The following is a 19,895-nucleotide window of genomic DNA, read 5'->3' as shown; positions in this document are numbered from 1 at the left end:
TAAAAGTTGAGGTTATGTAGCTTTTGTTTTGACATTGTTTTATTATTTACTTGTCCTTATCAGTATGTCCTTTTATTATTTATTATAATGTGGATAGTGATTTATCTGGTTTGATAATTATTCGTTTATAGCAATCTTCACAACTTCTAAACTGTGCTGTTAAAGTGATGCCAAATCTCCTTAATCCACAGCGAAATGAGTATATAGATTTGGACCAGCAATTAGGTAAGTTCTCTTTTTGGCCCCATTACATTTTTTTGTTTAAGTGCCGCTGCACGGTTTTAAGTTGGTTGATAATCATTTTAGTTAAGTAATAATTAAATTGTTAGTATTTGTTGTTATTTTGATTTGAGTATAGTGCAGGTGACTTGAAACTGATAGTTTTTATGACCTTAAAAGGTAGTATTTTTTTGGTTATAGGTATGCTACAAGCACATCACATCACACACCTCTGTAAAAGTTATGAGAGTGTTTTTTTATAAGAAATATAGTTGGTAGTTTATGCAAATTTTTTTTAAAACATAGGTACATACTTTCTAGCTCCCTTATCTGGCTACATACATAGTAGAGATACACACACACAGTTCAAATAGATTCAGTAATGACAAAATAAGTAAATAAATATGACATATAATGATAAATATAATAGATATTCCATAAATATACTGATATAAGATATGGTTTCATATTATATTGGTATTTTATTATCTACATAAGTAAATAGTGGCGCCTTGATTTTGGTTTCTAAGGCGTGACAGACAGTTTAATGGTAAGATTTGTGTTTCACTGCACCTCAGTACCTCAGTTTTTGCTTTTCTTTAATTTGTTGTGTTATGTTTGTGGTTACAAATTATGTGATTCATGTGAGGTTTTTTAAGGTTGGATTATGCATAGGTGGACAATGTGAAACATTTTCATGTTTAGATCTTAATCTAGGATAACCTGAAAAATTGATTATCTACAACTGTTTTCTTAATGACTATGATTTCCCACTTTTTGAATTGTTATTATCATGACCCACTGAGTGCTATATATAACCAATTTAAAAAATCACTAGTGGGGTAATACTGAAAGTTTTAACATTCCAAAGAGCCTGGAAAATCATCAAATCAGAGTAATTTTAAAATAGTTGTAGATAAAATAAATAAATATCTTTTATTTGAGGGTCAAATTGCTAACAGTCCTAAAGTTTTTTTTTTGCAATGATTTCTAGAGTTAACACCCTGTTAACTAAATTGAATAGTTACCACCTTTTAAAAGCATTAATAATTCTTATCTGCCAGCCCTATTCTACACAATTCTTAATTAACGACCTAGTTGCGGTGCATTTGACCAAACTCCCAGAAATCATATCGCGTGCCTCCCAACCCGTTTACAGGACTTGACAGGGAGAAATTAGATGGCCCCCCCTCCCAACCCCTAGACTGGCTTGATTCAGATGGGAGTGTCCATTTCCTATCTTTTCCTACAATGACGCAAGGCCATCACGCTTCTGGGACACAGAAAACGAAAGGGTGTGGACACGTATTCCCTGCAAATTGAAAAAGTAATTTTGCAAGTGCGTTTTGTAGCTATTTTTAATTTTCACCGTTCGTTTATCTCCACTATTTTGTGCGTACTGTATTTCTAGATAAAATCTGGATTTTGTCCTCTGAGATTTCATATGTGCTGGGATTTTAAATAGTGTATTAGTCATTAATAGCTAAAGGGCCTGAAATATCGACTGCTCGGATCCAGTTTACCTTTTCTCGCCGAAATGTCATTATAACGAACCTATAAAACAACACGGATCGTTAGTTTAAAAGGTCGTATTCTATCTATCTCGAAAACGAGGTATGAATTGGAGAATAAATTTCAATTTGTCTTCACTATCTTGCTACCAAAAATTGGCAGCTTTTTTATTCCTACTAACGTGCGACAGCCAGGTGCCACTAGTCTTAAATTCAAGATCAGAACATTTTCTCCATAGAATGATTCATCTTTCCAGACATCCTATCCATAAAGTTTCACTATATAAAATGCCTATCATTCCACAATTGCTAGAGTTAAATCACGACTCTAAATATACTTAATCGCAGCCGGTCAGGCAAAAGTGCGGCTCTATCTGCGAGCTTTATGGGGTGGAAGCGCGCTTTTGTTCTTTTTTTGATGGCGGTGTCAGTCCACTTATAGAACGCGCCCGGCAAAAAGTTTTCCTTCTCCATTAGTTAGAAAGAGGTACGATTGTGCATATTGTGATGATTTTTTTTATTTTGGAGTTTTTTTGAAAAGTTTGTTTTGAGTGAATATTGGTCCCTATTAACTTTTTATTTAAAAAATCAAAATAAACTATAATCTTTTTATGTACAAAATTTCTAGAATCCATCAAGGTATTTATTTGTATTACTCTTTGGAATATTATTTTAACATCCATTCTGTTCATCGTCATCATTTTTGATCAAAGATTCTATGTTGTAGGGGGGCGGGGTTAACTATCTTGAACCAGCAGTTAGCACTTTATTAATAAATGCTAAAATTAAGTTAATTAAAATTGAACTTCTCAAATACAGTAAAATATAACAATCTGTCGTTTTCTGAAATAAGTGCTGGTCAAGTAAAAATTGTTTTTACAATACTTATCATCAATAAAATTTCTTCATGAGCGTTTAGAGATTACTATTAGCAGTAATTCAGGTAATTATCTGTTTGTATTACAGGAAATCCAGTAAAACTAGCTTTTCCACAACCCCTCTATGCCCGCCAGCGATCCTAACATTGAACTGAATCAAGTCACCGTCCAGTCGCAAAACAACGGTACCCAGCTAACTGAACAAGCCCATGGTCAAGGTACGATTTTTCGGTCTATTGATGACATGACCTCTAAATTGGCTTTAGCTTGTCGCTTAATTAGGTGCCATTAACCGATTGTTTGTTGTCAAGATAGACGTTCGCAAATGTTTGCGTTCGACGTTTTGTTCAAATTGCTTTCCACTAATTGATGGATGATTTTATTTTATACCCTTATAGTTTACTGGTTAGGTGTGATATTGTTATAGGTTTTATTAAGTTGTTTCCAAAAGTCACATACTCGTTAATTTAGAAGTATAAAATATTAATTTCCAATTATACTTAGACCGTTCATTGGGGAATAACTTCATAATCCTACATAACTTTCTATTGTACCCTCGTAATTTGTCCAATGTTGCGCCGTTGCTTCCTTGGCAAAAATCGATTTTCCTCGTTCCACATCAAATAGTGCGATTCAATCTGTGGAAAATGTTTTCCAAAATTTCTCCACTTCGATATGATCAAACTATGTACGTCATCAGTGTGTAAAAATCAAAAGACCGCATTGGCTAAATGGCTTTCCGGACCGATTTTTTCCATATCCTGACTCACCGGTTTTTGGGCAGATTAGGTCGTAAGTAGTCTTAATTTTTGAAAAATGCTTTGGCATTTTACAATAATTCAATGGTCCAGAACCCTTTAAAGCTTAGAAGACTTGAAACTGTTTTACTTATTACCAACAGGTTTCTTAGTTGCACCTGACTTTTGCGTGTGAACAATCCCACAAATTGCACTTTATTGGTACATATCATGAGAACCTGTTGAGCTACTGTATCTATATGCTTTAAAACACAATGGTTATTTGCCATATAAGTGTAACTTATTGTATATCGAAATTAAACGACCTTCAAATGTTAATAGAACTCACCACATACATTCAATATTTAATAAACAGATTGAAAAAAATGCCAACAAAACCTGACAATGAACCTTCATTAATAAAACCTGAATGAATCGATATTTTACCTTTGAAATTCAATTCTTATAGTAGAAACACGAAACTTTTGTATATTATACACTTAAATAGTTGCTGTTATATTATATTGACTTTTTGACGTCATTCTGTAAATTCTAATACTAACAATTTGTGTACTAAGATTGCTCATTTTATTCAATGTCAAGGCTTGCTTACACGTGACTGACATAGTTTGGATGTAGACAGCATTATTTGTGTTGCCCTCTGCAGTGTAATGTTCTCTATAAATTTTTAATATGGGGTTTCTTGTAATAAATTTTCAAAAAATCTGGATTTCTTTTTATTAGGTATACAGGGTGTCCCACGACGAAAGACCTCGATTGATATTGGAAAAAGTATAAATAGGAGAGTTTTGAAAATTTGGTAGGATACTGATGTGGGCATGCCCAATCCAACTAAAATATTTTCAAGATGGTTGCACTTCCGCTTATACCGGAAGTCGATCACAACTTTCTTATTTTAAATAGAACACCCTATATATTATTACATATTTGGATTCCTCGCAAAATTCTGACCAACTTTTGTATAGAATGCCCTATGCCTATCTCTAGCCGTTTTCGAAATATTTGATGTTTTTCCAAAAAAGTGACAGTTGCAACGCTCAACATATTTTTGTACTATGTTAAAACCGTATTTCATTTTGCAATGAAACTTTGGGTTATTGTAAATAAAGGATCGTTTTATTAAACTGAGGGTGCGTAACGACTCATTTGTATACAGGGTCGTCAAAAAAAAATCATAAACTTGCCACAAAAAAAAATGAAAAATCTCAAGTTTTTTAAATGGAAACCCCCATTTTTTATGACGGAATCATTTTGAGCATTAAAAATTACTATAAGTTTCAATTTACTTGCCTATACCTAAATCCAACCCATTTCGTTTTATTTGAGAATAAACATTTTTTTATTATGCTGCACGGTTGGGATTATGTGGTGTTCTAATTGGTCATGCTTTTGACACAATGATATTGGAGACCTGCAGAGCATGTTAATAACACTAGTTTTGAGTGTTTTGACAACTGCAAATATGCCGTCGCGGTTACGTTATTCAAACCAAGATTACTTAAATCTGTTTATTATTTACGGAGAATGTGATAAAGTTGTGAGTAGAACATGTGAGGTATTTGCCGCTCGTTATCCAGAAAAACCAAAGCCATCACGAAAAGCTGTCAAGCAAAATAATTGAAAATTTTAAGAATACGGGATCTGTGAAGATAAAAGCTATTAAAACAAAACCAATCCTTAATAATACAAATGTAGAAATTGCAATTTCTAACCAACTTTTGTGTACAATGCCCTATTCCTATCTCTAGCCGTTTTCGAAATATTTGATGTTTTTCCAAAAAAGTGACAGTTGCAACGCTCAACATAACATGCTTTGCAGTTCTCCAATATCACCGTGTGTCAAAAGCATGGCTAACTAGAGTACCAGCTAATCCCAACCATGCAGCCTAAAAAAAAAATGTTTATTCTCAAATAAAACGAAATGGGTTGGATTTAAGTATAGGCAAGTAAATTGAAACTTATAGTAATTTTTAATGCTCAAAATGATTCCGTCATAAAAAATGTGGGTTTCTATTTAAAAAACTTGAGATTTTTCATTTTTTTTAGTGGCAACTTTATGATTTTTTTTTGACGACCCTGTGTACAAATGAGTCATTACGCACCCTCAGTTTAATAAAACGATCCTTTATTTACAATAACCCAAAGTTTTATTGCAAAATGAAATACGGTTTTAACATAGTACAAAAATATGTTGAGCGTTGCAACTGTCACTTTTTTGGAAAAACATCAAATATTTCGAAAACGGCTAGAGATAGGCATAGGGCATTCTATACAAAAGTTGGTCAGAATTTTGTGAGGAATCCAAATATGTAATAATATATAGGGTGTTCTATTTAAAATAAGAAAGTTGTGATCGACTTCCGGTATAAGCGGAAGTGCAACCATCTTGAAAATATTTTAGTTGGATTGGGCATGCCCACATCAGTATCCTACCAAATTTTCAAAACTCTCCTATTTATACTTTTTCCAATATCAATCGAGGTCTTTCGTCGTGGGACACCCTGTATTTTACAAATTTTTTGATATAAATAAATAGTGTGGTCCTTCAAGAAATTGCAAATACATATTATTGTAACCGTAGCAACAAACGGTGCTGTGATTTATCCAAAAATTGCACATCTCTGCAAAAATATTGAAAATACGAACTGAATCAAGATTTTTTACCGTTTAACCACTGTGTGTTATAAATATGCTATTTTTATAGATGAACGAGATGGCAATGCTACTTCGGCAATTGATCGGGAAACTGAGACTAGTGGGGACACTTTGGAAGGACAAGAACATCGTGTGATATTCATTAACAGGCCTCAGCCACCTGTAATCAAGTACTGTAACAATAGAATTTCTACCGCCAAATATAGGTAGGTATATCATACATTTTGCCGCTTGTATGCCTGATGGTAAAGTTTCAGCGTTATAAGATTCATCCCATTATTTCTATTTGAACAATTTCGACGATGGGCCAATATATTTTTCTTGATGATTGCTCTTTTGCAACAAATACCCGACGTATCTCCTACTGGGAGGTACACCACTTTGGTGCCCCTCATTTTTATCCTTTCTGTATCGGCAATCAAAGAAATTATAGAGGATGTGGTTAGTTTTATATATTTTTTTTGTTAAAAGTAGTTTTTGGTTTGTTTGGGATGTTTGTAGAAAAGGCACCGAGCTGACGATGAAACTAACCACAGAAAAGTTGAAGTGTTACGAAGCGATTCATGGATTAAAGTCAGATGGATGGATGTGGTTGTAGGAGATATAGTGAAAGTGGCCAACAATAATTTTTTTCCTGCCGATTTAGTTCTTTTATCTTCGAGGTACATATAAATAATCCAAGAGTTTAACCAAGTATAATAATTTACATTTTAGCGAGCCGCAAGGCATGAGTTTTATTGAAACAGCAAACCTGGATGGAGAAACCAACTTAAAAATCCGGCAAGCGCTTCCTAGTACTGCAAAGCTCACTACTATCCACGATTTAATTCAGCTGTCCGGTACTTTGGAATGTGAACCCCCCAATAGGCATTTATATGAGTTTAATGGGATATTCAAAGAGTACAGCAAGCCCCAAGAGCCTTTAGGGCCTGATCAAATCTTGTTAAGGGGCGCAATGTTACGCAATACTGCTTGGATTTTTGGCTTGGTGATTTACACAGGTCACGAGTCTAAGTTGATGAGAAATTCTACGAAAGCCCCTTTAAAACGCTCGTCCATAGATAAGATGACCAACGTTCAAATTTTGTTGTTGTTTGGTCTGCTTTTTGTAATGTGTTTGATTTGCACAGTTTTCAATGTGATCTGGACAAGTGCCAACGGAATCAATCATTTCTACATCGGACTAGAAGGTAATTTTTAACATCAATCAGTTATGGTTTCATTAAGACATTATTATTGCAGAGACCGAAAACATTTTATATACCTTTTTGACCTTTTTGATTCTCTTCAACAATCTCATTCCTATATCGTTGCAAGTAACATTGGAAGTGGTAAGGTTTATACAAGTGAGTTGTGTAGTTTTTTTTTTATACGTTGTTCTGAATGATGGGAGATTTTAGGCTATTTTTATTAACATGGATAGAGAGATGTATCACGAAGAAACAGACACGCCGGCGATGGCAAGGACTTCAAATTTAAACGAGGAACTGGGCCAGGTCAAGTACATATTCTCGGATAAAACTGGAACTTTAACAAGGAACATTATGGAGTTTAAAATGTGCGCAGTAGGACAGGAAGTTTACAAAACTGCAGATGTGCCAGAAGAGTCTTTGTTAGTTCAGGTAAGAGCTGAGTTTATCTTTTTTTTTTTCTTTATATTGAATGGGTTGCAAAAAAAATTTAAGTATTTTCTTCCTATCTTTTATTATCCTTATTTTGTGCGAGGTAGGTAATTCATACATTCAAACATGATCTGAACTCTTAAAGTATTTTCTATTTGCAGCATTTGAAAGATAAACACAAAAACGCCGATCAAATCAGAGATCTATTGGTACTTTTGTCAGTATGTCACACTGTCATTCCTGAGCAAATGCCTGATGGATCTATAGTTTATCATGCCGCGTCACCTGATGAACGGGCATTAGTTTACGGTGCTGCCAAATTCGGTTATGTTTTTAAAAGCCGTACACCCGATTATGTGGACATTACCGCTCTTGGTGTCGACGAAAGGTAATTCACCTTAAGCCTTCCCGAAATTTTATTGATTGAATTGAACATTATATTAGATATGAGATTTTAACAGTACTGGAATTCACTTCGGCAAGAAAAAGGATGTCCGTGATTGTTCGAGATCCCAATGGTAAAATTAAATTGTTTTGCAAAGGTGCCGATTCAGTAATCTATGAAAGGTGAACCATAGTGTAAGCTGTTGTGGCAGTAACTCTACAATGTAAATTTTAGATTGGACAACAACGCCTCTTCTAGAGAATATAAAGACTTGCTGTTACAACATTTGGAAACGTTTGCCACGGAAGGTTTGCGCACTTTATGCTGCGCCGTTGTCGAATTAAAAATCAACGATTATGATGACTGGAAGCAAATGTATCACAAAGCTTCTTGCAGCATTCAGCATCGAGAAGGTTAGTTTTCACTGTTTTCAGTTAATTGTGTACATTTTCGAGGTTAAATATGGTTCCAAAGTACTGATAAAAAATTCTATATTCCTTTGTGCTTATTTCACCTGATTTAAGGTTCTTTGTTATAAATATTCCGTTTACTGTGCGTTGGAACTCTTATAGAACCAAAAGTTTGCCATAAAATGTAATTTTTCCCATTTTTGAACGGTTGTAACTTTTTCATTTGATATAGCCTATCAATTTCACTAAATCGGCATTAGAAAAGGGATAAAAATTACTATAAAACTCGCGTCTCTAGCTCTCCATATTACAAAGATACTTGTTTTTCTTTAATAGTTAAGTTTATTATGACAATGGTTTCACTGTTGTAAAAATTCTATTTGTAGAGAAAATTGAGGAGGCGGCCAACTTAATCGAACGCAAACTAAAATTAATTGGTGCCACTGCTATCGAAGATAAATTACAAGAAGGTGTGCCTGAAACGATTGCCGTTTTATTAAAAGCGGACATCAATATTTGGGTACTAACCGGAGATAAGCAGGAAACAGCCATAAATATTGGTTATTCCTGTAGACTGATCTCACAAGGAATGCAAGTTATTATTCTCAATGAAGACGGTTTAGATGTATGCCATATAAACAATTGTGGTTTAAATTAAAGTAAAACACAAGGATTTTGTATTGTAGAGTGTTCGGGAATCTATTCTACGGCATTGTGACGAACTGGGCGAAAATTTAGAAAAGCAAAATGAAATTGCACTTGTTATTGATGGCAAAACGTTGAAATACGCTTTAACTTGCGAGTTAAGGACGGATTTTTTGAAGCTCTGTTGTTCCTGCAAAGTATATCAAGTCGCGCGTTTAAATAGCGGTTTAGTGCAAATGAGATTTGTTTAAGGTTGTGATTTGCTGCAGAGTTTCTCCGATGCAAAAAGCCGAAGTGGTGGAATACGTCACCAAACACACCCAGTCAATCACCCTAGCTATAGGAGATGGGGCTAATGACGTTGCAATGATACAAAAAGCGCATGTAGGGGTGGGAATATCTGGGGTTGAAGGATTGCAAGCTGCCTGCGCAAGTGACTACAGCATTGCCCAATTTAGATTTCTATTAAGGTAATTTGGTCATCTTTGGGGACCGAAAGGTTGAACTAACTCATTAAATTCGATTTGTTATAGATTGCTGCTGGTGCACGGAGCATGGAACTACTCCAGAATGTGTAAATTAATCCTGTACAGCTTCTACAAGAATATATGCCTCTACGTTATCGAATTGTGGTTTGCCATTTATTCAGGTTGGTCTGGACAAATCCTGTTTGAAAGATGGTCTATAGGTAAAATATTGCCAACTTAAATAATTTTTCTTTAAAAAAATGCACTAACCCACATTGTAGGTCTTTACAACGTGTTATTTACCGCTTTACCACCGTTAGCTATGGGTTTGTTTGACAAAAGTTGCAGCGCCGAAAAAATGATCATTTATCCACAATTGTACAAACCATCGCAAAGCGGAGAAATGTTTAATATTAGAGTGTTTTGGCTGTGGATTATCAATTCGTTGGTGCATTCAGCTCTGCTGTTTTGGTTGCCTATTTTGGCGATGCATCACGATGTTTTATGGATGAGTGGCAAACAGGGTGGATATTTGGTTGTTGGCAATGCGGTTTATACCGTAAGTTTTATTATAGTTTATACCAAACTGAAAGAGCATTATTTCAGTGTTTTAACATTGTTTCTAAGTGTTTAATTGTTTTTTCAGTACGTCGTAGTCACAGTTTGCCTGAAAGCTGGACTGATTACAAACTCTTGGCCGTGGCCCACCCACTGCGCTATCTGGGGATCTATTGGACTGTGGTTTTTGTTTTTAATTATTTACAGGTAAGGGCGTACAATACTTTTACAGCAAGTGTGTAAGAACTAGAGTTTCTTGAATATTGAGGGAAGGTTTTCAATAGCATTTAGAGGTCTATGAATAAAACAATTCTGGGAACGTTTAAGTCACTTGTAGAAGACTCTGACACTATTTAGAAGGTTCTCAGTAACATTTAGAAGTCTTAAAATGGTCCAGAGGCCTCTGGCAATTTAAAACAATTCTAGAAAGGTTTAAGACACTTGTAGCAGCTTCTGGCACTTTTAAGAAGTACAGGGGGGGCAGTAACACTCAGTCGTCTCCACAATAAATTTATTAGGTTTTAAACCTTTTTTAAAAAATTGCCCAACATGTTTCGAGCGCAGAAGCAGCTCATCATCAGGGGCTAGAAGAACATGCTAAGTGTTAAAAAATTATACAAAAATAAAAGTATATGAAAGGAGCTAGCTTACCTAGTACCGAACTATAAAATTAAGCTGTCATTCTATAAAAGGGGACAGCAGACCTGGGTTTAAGTGTTTGTAGTTTTTAGGGAGAACATTTTATTTATAGTATATAATGATATATAGTTTTATATATCATTAATTTTATAGTTCGGTACTAGGTAAGCTTCCTTTTATATACTTTTATTTTTGTATAGCATTTAGTGGTGTATGGAACTTGCAAAATAATCCTAAAGGTCTCTGACAAATTAAAACAATCCTAGGAAGGTTTAAGACACTTGTAGAGGACTCTGTCACTTTTGATAAGGTTTTCAGTAACATTTAGAAGTCTATGGAGATTTCAAAACGGTCATAGAGGTCTCTGGCAAATTTAAACAGTTATGGGAAGGTTTAAGACACTTGTAAAGAGCACTGACACTTTTTAGAAGGTTTTCAATAGCATTTAGAGGTCTGTGACACTTTTAATGATGTTCTAGAGGCCTCTAGCCATTTAAAACGATTGCAGGAAGGTTTAAGACACTTGTAGAGAGCTCTGACACTTTTTAGAAGGTTTTCAGTAGCATTTAGAGGTCTATGACACTTTTGAAATTGTTCTAGAGGTCTCTAGCAACAAAATAATTAGGTACAGGATTTTTATCAGAAATTTAGATAAATGATGGTAAAGTGACAAAAATGTTTTTATGGAACTTTCAAAATGGTCTTAGAGGCCTCTGGCACTTTTAAGAAGATTCTCAGTAGCATTTAGAGGTCTATTGAACTTTCAAGTCACTGCAACAGAGCTTACGTTCAAACAAGCGGTAGATAACGAAAAATTTTTAATATAAAACTTGTTTAGGCTGTAGTTTTGCTGTAATCTTAAACGATACGTGTAACCTTATAAATCATGTATTTTTTTACAGTTTATTCTGGCCTACTATACCCATTGGTAGCGTGATGAGCGGAATGTACTTGATGATTTTCAGCTCTGCCGTATTTTGGATGGGTTTATTTTCAATACCTGTGATCACAATTATACCAGATTTTGTTGTTAAAATGTAAGTGTGATCTATCATTATTGAACTCTAGTTTAAACGAGATTTTTTATAGAATAAGAAGCACTGCGTTTAAGTCCCTGACTGACGTTGTGAGAGAAAGCGAGATTAGAAAACGGGATCCCGAAGTGTACAGGGGCGACTCCAAAAACTCGTAAGTACTTTATGAAAATCATTACTAATTCAATGCAAAAGTTGCACTAACGATGTTTAATGCGACTTCTGTACAACATTGTGCTGATTGGTTTTTGGGATTCTAGTTTGGTGTGTTTTGATTGTCAGCATCTTGGTTTTGGTTTTTTTAGGCTTTGTAGTTAAATTAGTAACTACATATTATGTACGCAAGGTATTTTCTGTTAATATTATTTTTGCGGTATATTAACAGAAAATGTCTTTAAAAATATTATGTCACCACCTTATTGTTTTGGATGTAACTTCGGGGCTACGCACGCAAACGCACTCTAGCGGCATCACGTGGTGAGCATCCGGGGTGTCGGAGTTTCTATGTGTGTGTGGATTTATATTCGTCTAGTCTTAGCTTATAGAGTCCCGGTCAAATCAATGTTTTTTCTCTAACAGCCAATTAAAGTTCTGGATACGCAAACGGAAAAAAAGCGTTACACCCCAAACCATCTTGGTGCAACACCGAAAAAGGGACCCGGAAGCTTTTTGAAGTATTTTTTATATTTACTGATAAGATGGATAATTGGGCTTCCATTTCAACGTACATTTAAACCACGCACACCCGACAATTTTGGGATTTTTTTAAAATTGATGCGCACAAACTTGTTTTGTATTTATAACATCCAGTCGTAGAATTTATAGACGGCAATGTAGTTTTGAGTTTTTACTAAGGCTCTATATGTCTGCTAACAGTAAATAAGTACAAATTTTGTAGTCACAAGTGTTTAAATTTGTACTTGTTTACTTATTTATGTAGTATTGTAGTATTACTATTGTTTTAATTTTCATTAACTTAGTACGGTGTTTGGTGGGTAAAATATTTGCCAATTTTATTTAATTGATATTAAAATAAAGTTTAAATTTAAAACGTTGGAGACAAGCATATTTTGTTATTTACATCGATTAAAAATAAAGTTAATTTTGGCTTTCTATGGCTAACATATCTTCTTCATTTCAATAAACAGCTTGATCAAAAGCCTTTGAGAATCTATAATGACTGCATTATATTAATATACTACAATTTTCTTAATAATTTCAAGTCAGATATTTTACTCTAATCTTAATTTGGGGTAGCTTTACTATTGTATGCCATTTATTGCATGTCTGGTAGGGAACTAATTAATTGCGTCATGTTGATTCCATTTTTATTAACTAATCTTAAAAACATGATTTTTTAATGTAGTTCCTAATGATATTTAGTATAAGTTAGTTTTTAATGATAGACTGCTTAGTTGCCTATGATGGTGATCCACATTTTTTTAAACTTTCAATAAATGGCTCAACAATCAAATTTTGGTTGGAAAATGTGGGTTATTTCTAGATTTTTCTAATTCCATTTATTGTCTTGGTCAGTATTTTGTCGTGTAATAATTTGTTTTATTTGCAAGACCTATGCATGCATTGGAGCAGTTTGCGATATGTAAGTATGATACTTATTTCACCTTCTTTCCCATTTAACCATCATCTACATACACAAAGAAATATAAATAATCGAGTAATTTACTGCTAATTTTCTAGTAAATATTTCGGGTATTATTAAGGAACATGGAACACTGTAGAATATTTTAACAATTGCATGCTTGTAGGCTGTGTGCTTTTATGCTTTTGATATACTTGCCTTGTAATTATCACTAGTAGCTTATAGACAGATGGAGTTCTACATAATGTGGTAGTCAGTTGAAGATGAATTGACAGTGTGGCAAATTGGGAACTGATTTTCACACTTGTAATCCAATAGGTTTAAAATTCAAATCCAAATTAGGGGAAGTTTACCTAATATGGGATACTAAGGTAAAACGGGATACCCTAATTATTTCGTAGTAAGATATAGCGCCACCTGTTGTACTATTGACTTAATACTTCCAGTCCGTGTATGAGTAACGTGCAGCAGTTTGACCAAAATCGTGACAGGTGTAACGCCGCTAGGTGAGTTTTTATGTTTTCAACATATTTATTGTAAAAATTTCGATCTACAAACACAAGTTTTTGACCTATATGACCAATGAGATGACGCCGATTATTTTTTTGTCAGTTGCTAGGGCTTAAACAATCACTTAACTTATGAAATTTTAAGGTTATATTTCTATATAGAAAAATTGCAGCCATTTTCGGTTATATGTACATGTGTTGATAAAATGGGATGCGGCATGTGCTTCTAAAACGGGATATATCCCATTTTAGAAACAAGATGCTCGTTTCCTGTTTTAATTTTAATACGATTGCCGTGAACATTGTTGGTATTTTTTCATTTCAGAATCATTATTATTAGCAAATATGGCAACTCGGAAAACAACTCGTCAGTCTTGGTCCGAGGAAGAAATGGCGAAAGCAATCAGATCGGTTTCAACTGGCAAATACGGTTACTTAAAAGCATCAAACATTTTTTCGGTGCCAAAAAGCACCCTTGAGCGAAGAGTAAAAAACTTAAATAAACAAATTACCGGGCATCAAAAAGGCTTGGGAAGTAGACAACGAACTTTTTCGCGCCAAATGGAAGAACTTCTAGTTGACTACGTAAAAACTATGGAGAGCATGCTTTTTGGATTAACGTGTACAGATGTTCGTAGGTTAGCATTTCAGTTAGCAGAAAGGAACAATTTGAAACACTATTTTAATAAAAATAAAAAAATGGCTGGCTGGGCTTGGCTCCGATATTTTATGAAAAAAAATCACCTTTCCCTGAGGAGACCAGAAGCAACATCGGCAGCTCGCGCTAAAGGTTTCAATGCAACTGCCGTAAACAAATTTTTTGATTTGCTGGAGCCCCTGCAAGATAGATACGCGTATGCACCATCTAGAATATTTAACGTCGATGAGACGGGACTAACAACTGTACAAGGGCGTCCATCTAAGGTGATTGCAATGAAAGGTAGGAAGCAAGTAGGAACGTTAACCTCAGCAGAACGAGGAACACTATGATGCACTGCGGTAATATGCATAAGTGCTGCAGGAACATATGTTCCACCCATGGTCATTTTCCCACGAATTCGCGTAAAGGAAGAGTTTTCAATTGGGCTACCCCCTGAATCCATAGTAGCCTGCCATTCTTCTGGTTGGATGCAATTGAACCTCTTCGAAAAGTGATTCGGCCATTTTTTAAAATTTACCAATGCCTCAAAAGAAAACCCTTCTTTGCTTATATTGGACGGCCATAAAACTCATACCCAAAACATAATTGTGATAGAGAAAGCCAGGGATCACGGTGTTACAATATTGTGCATACCACCACATTGTAGTCATCGCATGCAACCGCTAGACGTTTCTTTTATGGCACCTTTATCGACATTCTACAGTCAAGAGGTTGAAACATTTCTAAGGAACAATCCAGGTAGAGTCGTTACAATTTACCAAATAGGCAAATTATTTGGAAAGGCCTACTTAAGGGCAGCAACACCCAATAATGCCATTCATGGTTTTGAGAAAACTGGCTTATTTCCCGTTAATCGCCACGTTTTCACTGACGATATGTTTATAGCTGCTGATCCCACTGATCAGCCAGAAAATGAATTAATTTCAACGGAAGGCGGCTCACCAGACGGAGAACCACCATTTCCAATCAGGCTCCAAACTCCGCCTCCATCAACTTCATATTCGACCCACACACTGCTCATAGACACTGCTACAATCAAAATCAACCTCTCCAATCAGACATCAAACGCCACCGCCATCAACTTCATATTCAACCCACACACTGCCACAATCAGAATCAACTCGTCCTCTTGACGCAGATGACAGCTTCTCCAGTGATGATGATAAACCTTTGGCCAATATTTTTCAAATTTCACCAGAAATGATTCGTCCATACCCAAAAGCAGCATTAAGAAGGCCTGCGAAAACTGGAAATAGAGGTAAAGCTGCCATCTTAACGAGCTCACCTTATAAGAATGAATTAAATGCCAGTATAGAAGGGAAACAACGTAAAGTGCCAACCGGTAAATTGCCATCTTTGAAAGGAAAGGCATTATCGAAGGAAAAATCAGTAAAAAAAATCTCCAAACTACGGAAAAATAGTTCGGCCGAAGTAAAGACTGAAAAGCAACAAACAAGACTAGATACCAAAAAGATGTGAATGGGAAAAACAAGACCAAAGACAAGAATATACAAAAAATAGACATGACCAAAGAAAACAGTGATGAGGAAGAAAATCCAGTGTGCTTTTATTGTGAAGTAGATTTTATAAGCAGCAAACCTGGTGACCAGTGGATTCAATGCAGTTCCTGTCAAAGATGGGTCCACGAAGCTTGCGGTGTATCAGACAACGAAGCCAGCTATTTCATATGTGATCTGTGCGTATGCACATAATCCCATTTTAGAAACAATACTGATCCCGTTTTAGATATACGTGTTCCTAAAATGGGAAATTTCACTCACCTAAGAAGAAAAAATGTTTTTGTTCTATGTTTAATACTTTCATATGTTATGTTTATTTTTTTAATAAAGTTATGTTTGATATATCCATCATGACGTTTGTTTCTGATTTTGTAGCTAAACTTTTTTATAAACCAGGTTCAAACCTTAAGTATCCCATTTTAGGTAAACTTCCCCTACTTGCTACAAATTGTTTTAGTTTTTAATGGCTTCATTTGTTGGAGATTTTAACAAACCAGGTCTTACAGGAAACATCTATCAGTCAGGTGCTCTGTAGTGGTCATATTGGGTAACAAATGAAAACATTAAAACAAAAAACTTTTGTCTATTTTCTATTTGCTACTACAACTTTTTGCCTGTGCATCTTTTCCTATTGGATTGTGTTCTTTTGTCGTTAATTAACCGATCTAGCATCTCTCAAACTGACGAGAATTAAGTACATTTAGTACTCTAAGGAGTAGTTCGATCAAAGTGATTCTTGCAGACTATCTGAGACCGCGCGGCTACTCAAGAACGTGTTCTTTCGGAGGACGCCGAGGATTGAGCAAGATGTGGAGATGTCCCGTGAGTATTACTTTAAAATTGAATTTTAGGTTAGGTACAATTGTCTGAGGATAAAGAGACCAACCTTCAATTTGTACATACCATAAGAAGGAAATTTGTAGAATATACAATCACCCTACTAATTACATGGTGCTGGCTAGCTTTCCTTCGTAGTATCGTTTTTAACCTGTAATTATGATATGACTGCCTCGTTCTGGACGATAACACTAACGCTAGTTGCACATTCTATACTAAATTGCACTTATTAAGTGTGCATAAAACATTAGCTTGGAATATGTATAAATGTCGATATACAAGGTCTGGTTGGTTCAGATGCAGGTGGAGTATGAGGTAGTTTGTCATAAAATACAGGGTATAACATACAACTTTGATTGGTTTATGTTACAAAAATTGCTCTGACTGAATCTAACTTTTTTATTAACTAAGTATGTGAGAAACATGTATGAACTTAAATAAAGTAGGAGTGGACGTTAATTTAAACAACGGCCAAATTTAAAATAAAAAAATAATAGTCTTGTTTCAGTGGCATATACTGTATGGAAAAAAGCGTTGATATTACAATTTATTAAGTAGATTAAACAAATAGTTTATAAACTAAAAGAACTTTTGCAGGTGGGTACGTTTTGTTTTATAATTCGCACATCAATGTTTTAGAAGCAATTGTGACTTATGGTTATTTCTTATTAGATCCCTTTGTATACTGTATAATACACATACTATAGGTATTATCGATTTGACACATATCTGCAACCCCCGCAAACAATAATTTTAGTGTAACAAAATTATATAACAATTAGTAGTTGTGGTAGAGTTACTAAGAAATGGCGTTAATTACAAAAAAAGGATAACCCGGCGACACTTTTTATGCCTATTGGCATCAGCCATTAAATAAACAATTTTCCACTCCTGATGCCACACTAGTAATGTAAATTTCTATTACAAGCACGTCATAAGTGGTAATAGTGATAATAACGTTTCGTAAATAGTGTGAGTAATGCGCCAAGTCTGTTGTTTCAATAAAGCAACTGCCCACATAGTTGCCATGGCTCAAAAGCACATTTTCATTGATCAGCCGATTACCCAAACCCCCAGGTTTACCCATTTCTCTAATGGCATAAAAATGGTATTATAATTTATCTCATTATAGTAAAATGTCTGTGTTCTAACTCGAACACTTTTACAAATATATTTGTTTTTCGTTGCTTTGTTGTCACGTTAATGGGTTGATAACAAACCCCCTACACCTCTCTGTCAGAGGGGTGATTTATTTCCTTATAAGCATTAGACTTTTTGACATAATAATTCTTCCCCATTTGTTTGAATTGAAATTGATTAAATAGAAACACTTTTTACTTTAGATGGCTTTGCGTTTTCCCAGGAAGAGGGTGGTGCAGTTTCTCAAACGGACGTTATCAGAGCTTATGACACCAATATACCGAAACCGGACGGGATGTAAACATAGGCAAAGTTGTACATACGATACTTAGTTGGTTTTAAAAAACAAAAAAAAAGAAGAGTTAAATTCTTATGAAAAACACTGAACGTTAGATTTAAAAGAGTTACAAGTTAAAAGAAAATTTTTTTTTACCAGAATTTATTTCGTATTGTGCCAATTTTATTACAGTTATTTAATCACACTTTTGAAATGCTTTAGCAATATATTATACAGAGATTATTCTATCTTTAAAAAGCTACATTCTAGTAGGTAATAAGGTCAAAGTTTTTGCACGGTATTAGAGGACTCAAATAAAAACTAACTTTTGTATCAAATGCACATTATTTAATTTACTGGTAAAATTCATAATAAGTTTGTTAGAGGCCTGTTAGTGATTTTTTTTTAATTGTAGTTAAAAAGGTTTAGAAATATGGGGATAGACTGCAATTGAGATACAATTTTTAAATATTGTTGCGGTATTGCTAGTACGTATGTAAAGTTTAAGGGAAAATCGATTGGATAAATAATGAAAATTATGTGCAAGAGTTGCCTTATTCATTTTTTCTAGAATACGCGATTTAAAATATACAGGGTGTTTCTAAATACCGTGTTTTAAAGTAAGTCAAATAAAGTCACCCCTCTCGTTAGTCATATTTGGGATCACCCCGTATATTATGATAAGTTTTAATTTATTGCTTCAGTAAGTAAATATGCTTGATAGTGTAATAATTATAATTAACGTAGATTACTATGATCACATTTAAAATGTATAGTGCGTAATACCACTTGTGGAAAATAATTTTGTTAATTATTTTAACTTATGTCATATACGTATATCAAGATCAAAATTGTTTATAAATACTAAACCAACTTTTTTAGAGAAGAGAGATATTTTACATTATTTTCTGTCATGTGGTATTCTGCAATTCTTTGATGTAACCCTGTATAATATATCAAAATCACTTTTATATGAAATTGTTTTGGTTTTTGATTCTAAACGAGCCTGGCTCAATTTTAAGAGGATTTGGAAGTGGAATACACTTACTCTGTCTGTTGGAACACCCTGTATGGTCCAAACCTGTTCTAGAACAGTCAGAATCACTAACCAAAACAAGCCTATTATTATAACTTAACTGTCAACGTGCCTTTTCTCGTCTTTAGTTTTTATACATATAAATTATACACTATAAAATATGTTTGGTAGTGAAAATATATTAAGTACTTATTTATACACAGAATATAAAAAGTATAACTACGATTCACTTTTAAGGTTTGCTGAAATTAGCTGAAACTATAAGATTGTAAGAAAATCTCACATAAATATGCTTACTGCTTAATGTGAAGAGTATTTAGTCGGTATTATCAATAATGTATTGTCACCAAAAGAAAACGATTTATTTAGTTGATTAATCAACCATCTTAGATTAACCAATCGAATGTTATATTTAAGTTGTTTTTAGTTGTTACTATATTTACTTTTTTGCAAAAGGCTTATTATAAATTGGAAACTGTTGGAAATAAAAGGAGGTGTTTATCAGTTGTTTTAAAGTTTGTAGTTGTATTT

At 34.3% G+C, this 19,895-nt stretch overlaps 1 protein-coding gene across 10 annotated transcripts; it reads left to right on the top strand.

Annotated features, from left to right (window-relative positions):
• Positions 1–18: 18 nt before the first annotated feature.
• ATP8A (ATPase phospholipid transporting 8A1) lies at positions 19–19,879 on the top strand. 10 transcript variants are annotated; one of them, XM_081989491.1, is made up of 22 exons: positions 66–225; positions 2,697–2,826; positions 6,071–6,227; positions 6,279–6,462; positions 6,523–6,683; positions 6,736–7,211; positions 7,264–7,367; positions 7,422–7,643; positions 7,805–8,031; positions 8,088–8,210; positions 8,263–8,441; positions 8,825–9,063; positions 9,125–9,280; positions 9,336–9,553; positions 9,617–9,771; positions 9,832–10,109; positions 10,197–10,315; positions 11,650–11,784; positions 11,837–11,935; positions 13,353–13,384; positions 16,817–16,896; positions 18,255–19,879. In XM_081989491.1, the coding sequence occupies exons 2-22, from the start codon at positions 2,733–2,735 to the stop codon at positions 18,381–18,383; spliced, it is 3,567 nt and encodes a 1,188-aa protein (XP_081845617.1). In that variant the 5' UTR covers positions 66–225; positions 2,697–2,732; the 3' UTR covers positions 18,384–19,879. The 10 variants fall into 10 exon arrangements, with proteins under 10 accessions (XP_081845623.1, XP_081845617.1, XP_081845624.1 ...); XM_081989493.1 differs by lacking the exon at positions 66–225 and adding an exon at positions 656–769; XM_081989492.1 differs by lacking the exon at positions 66–225 and adding an exon at positions 1,406–1,546.
• Positions 19,880–19,895: the final 16 nt, after the last annotated feature.

The sequence above is a fragment of the Ips typographus genome, linkage group LG11 (assembly GCF_016097725.1).
Source record: "Ips typographus isolate SLU linkage group LG11, UJ_Ityp_2.0, whole genome shotgun sequence".
Taxonomy (NCBI): Eukaryota; Metazoa; Arthropoda; class Insecta; order Coleoptera; family Curculionidae; genus Ips; species Ips typographus.
Note: the sequence above shows the minus strand (reverse complement) of the source record. Positions and strands in the feature narration are given on the sequence as shown.

Excerpts from the sequence above, each read along its gene's own strand:
- ATP8A (XM_081989491.1), top strand. The coding sequence starts at position 2,733 with ATGCCCGCCAGCGATCCTAACATTGAACTGAATCAAGTCACCGTCCAG. Across the intron at positions 6,684-6,735 it reads TTAGTTCTTTTATCTTCGAG|CGAGCCGCAAGGCATGAGTT; the intron begins GTACATATAAAT and ends TTTACATTTTAG. Across the intron at positions 10,110-10,196 it reads TTGGCAATGCGGTTTATACC|TACGTCGTAGTCACAGTTTG; the intron begins GTAAGTTTTATT and ends TTGTTTTTTCAG.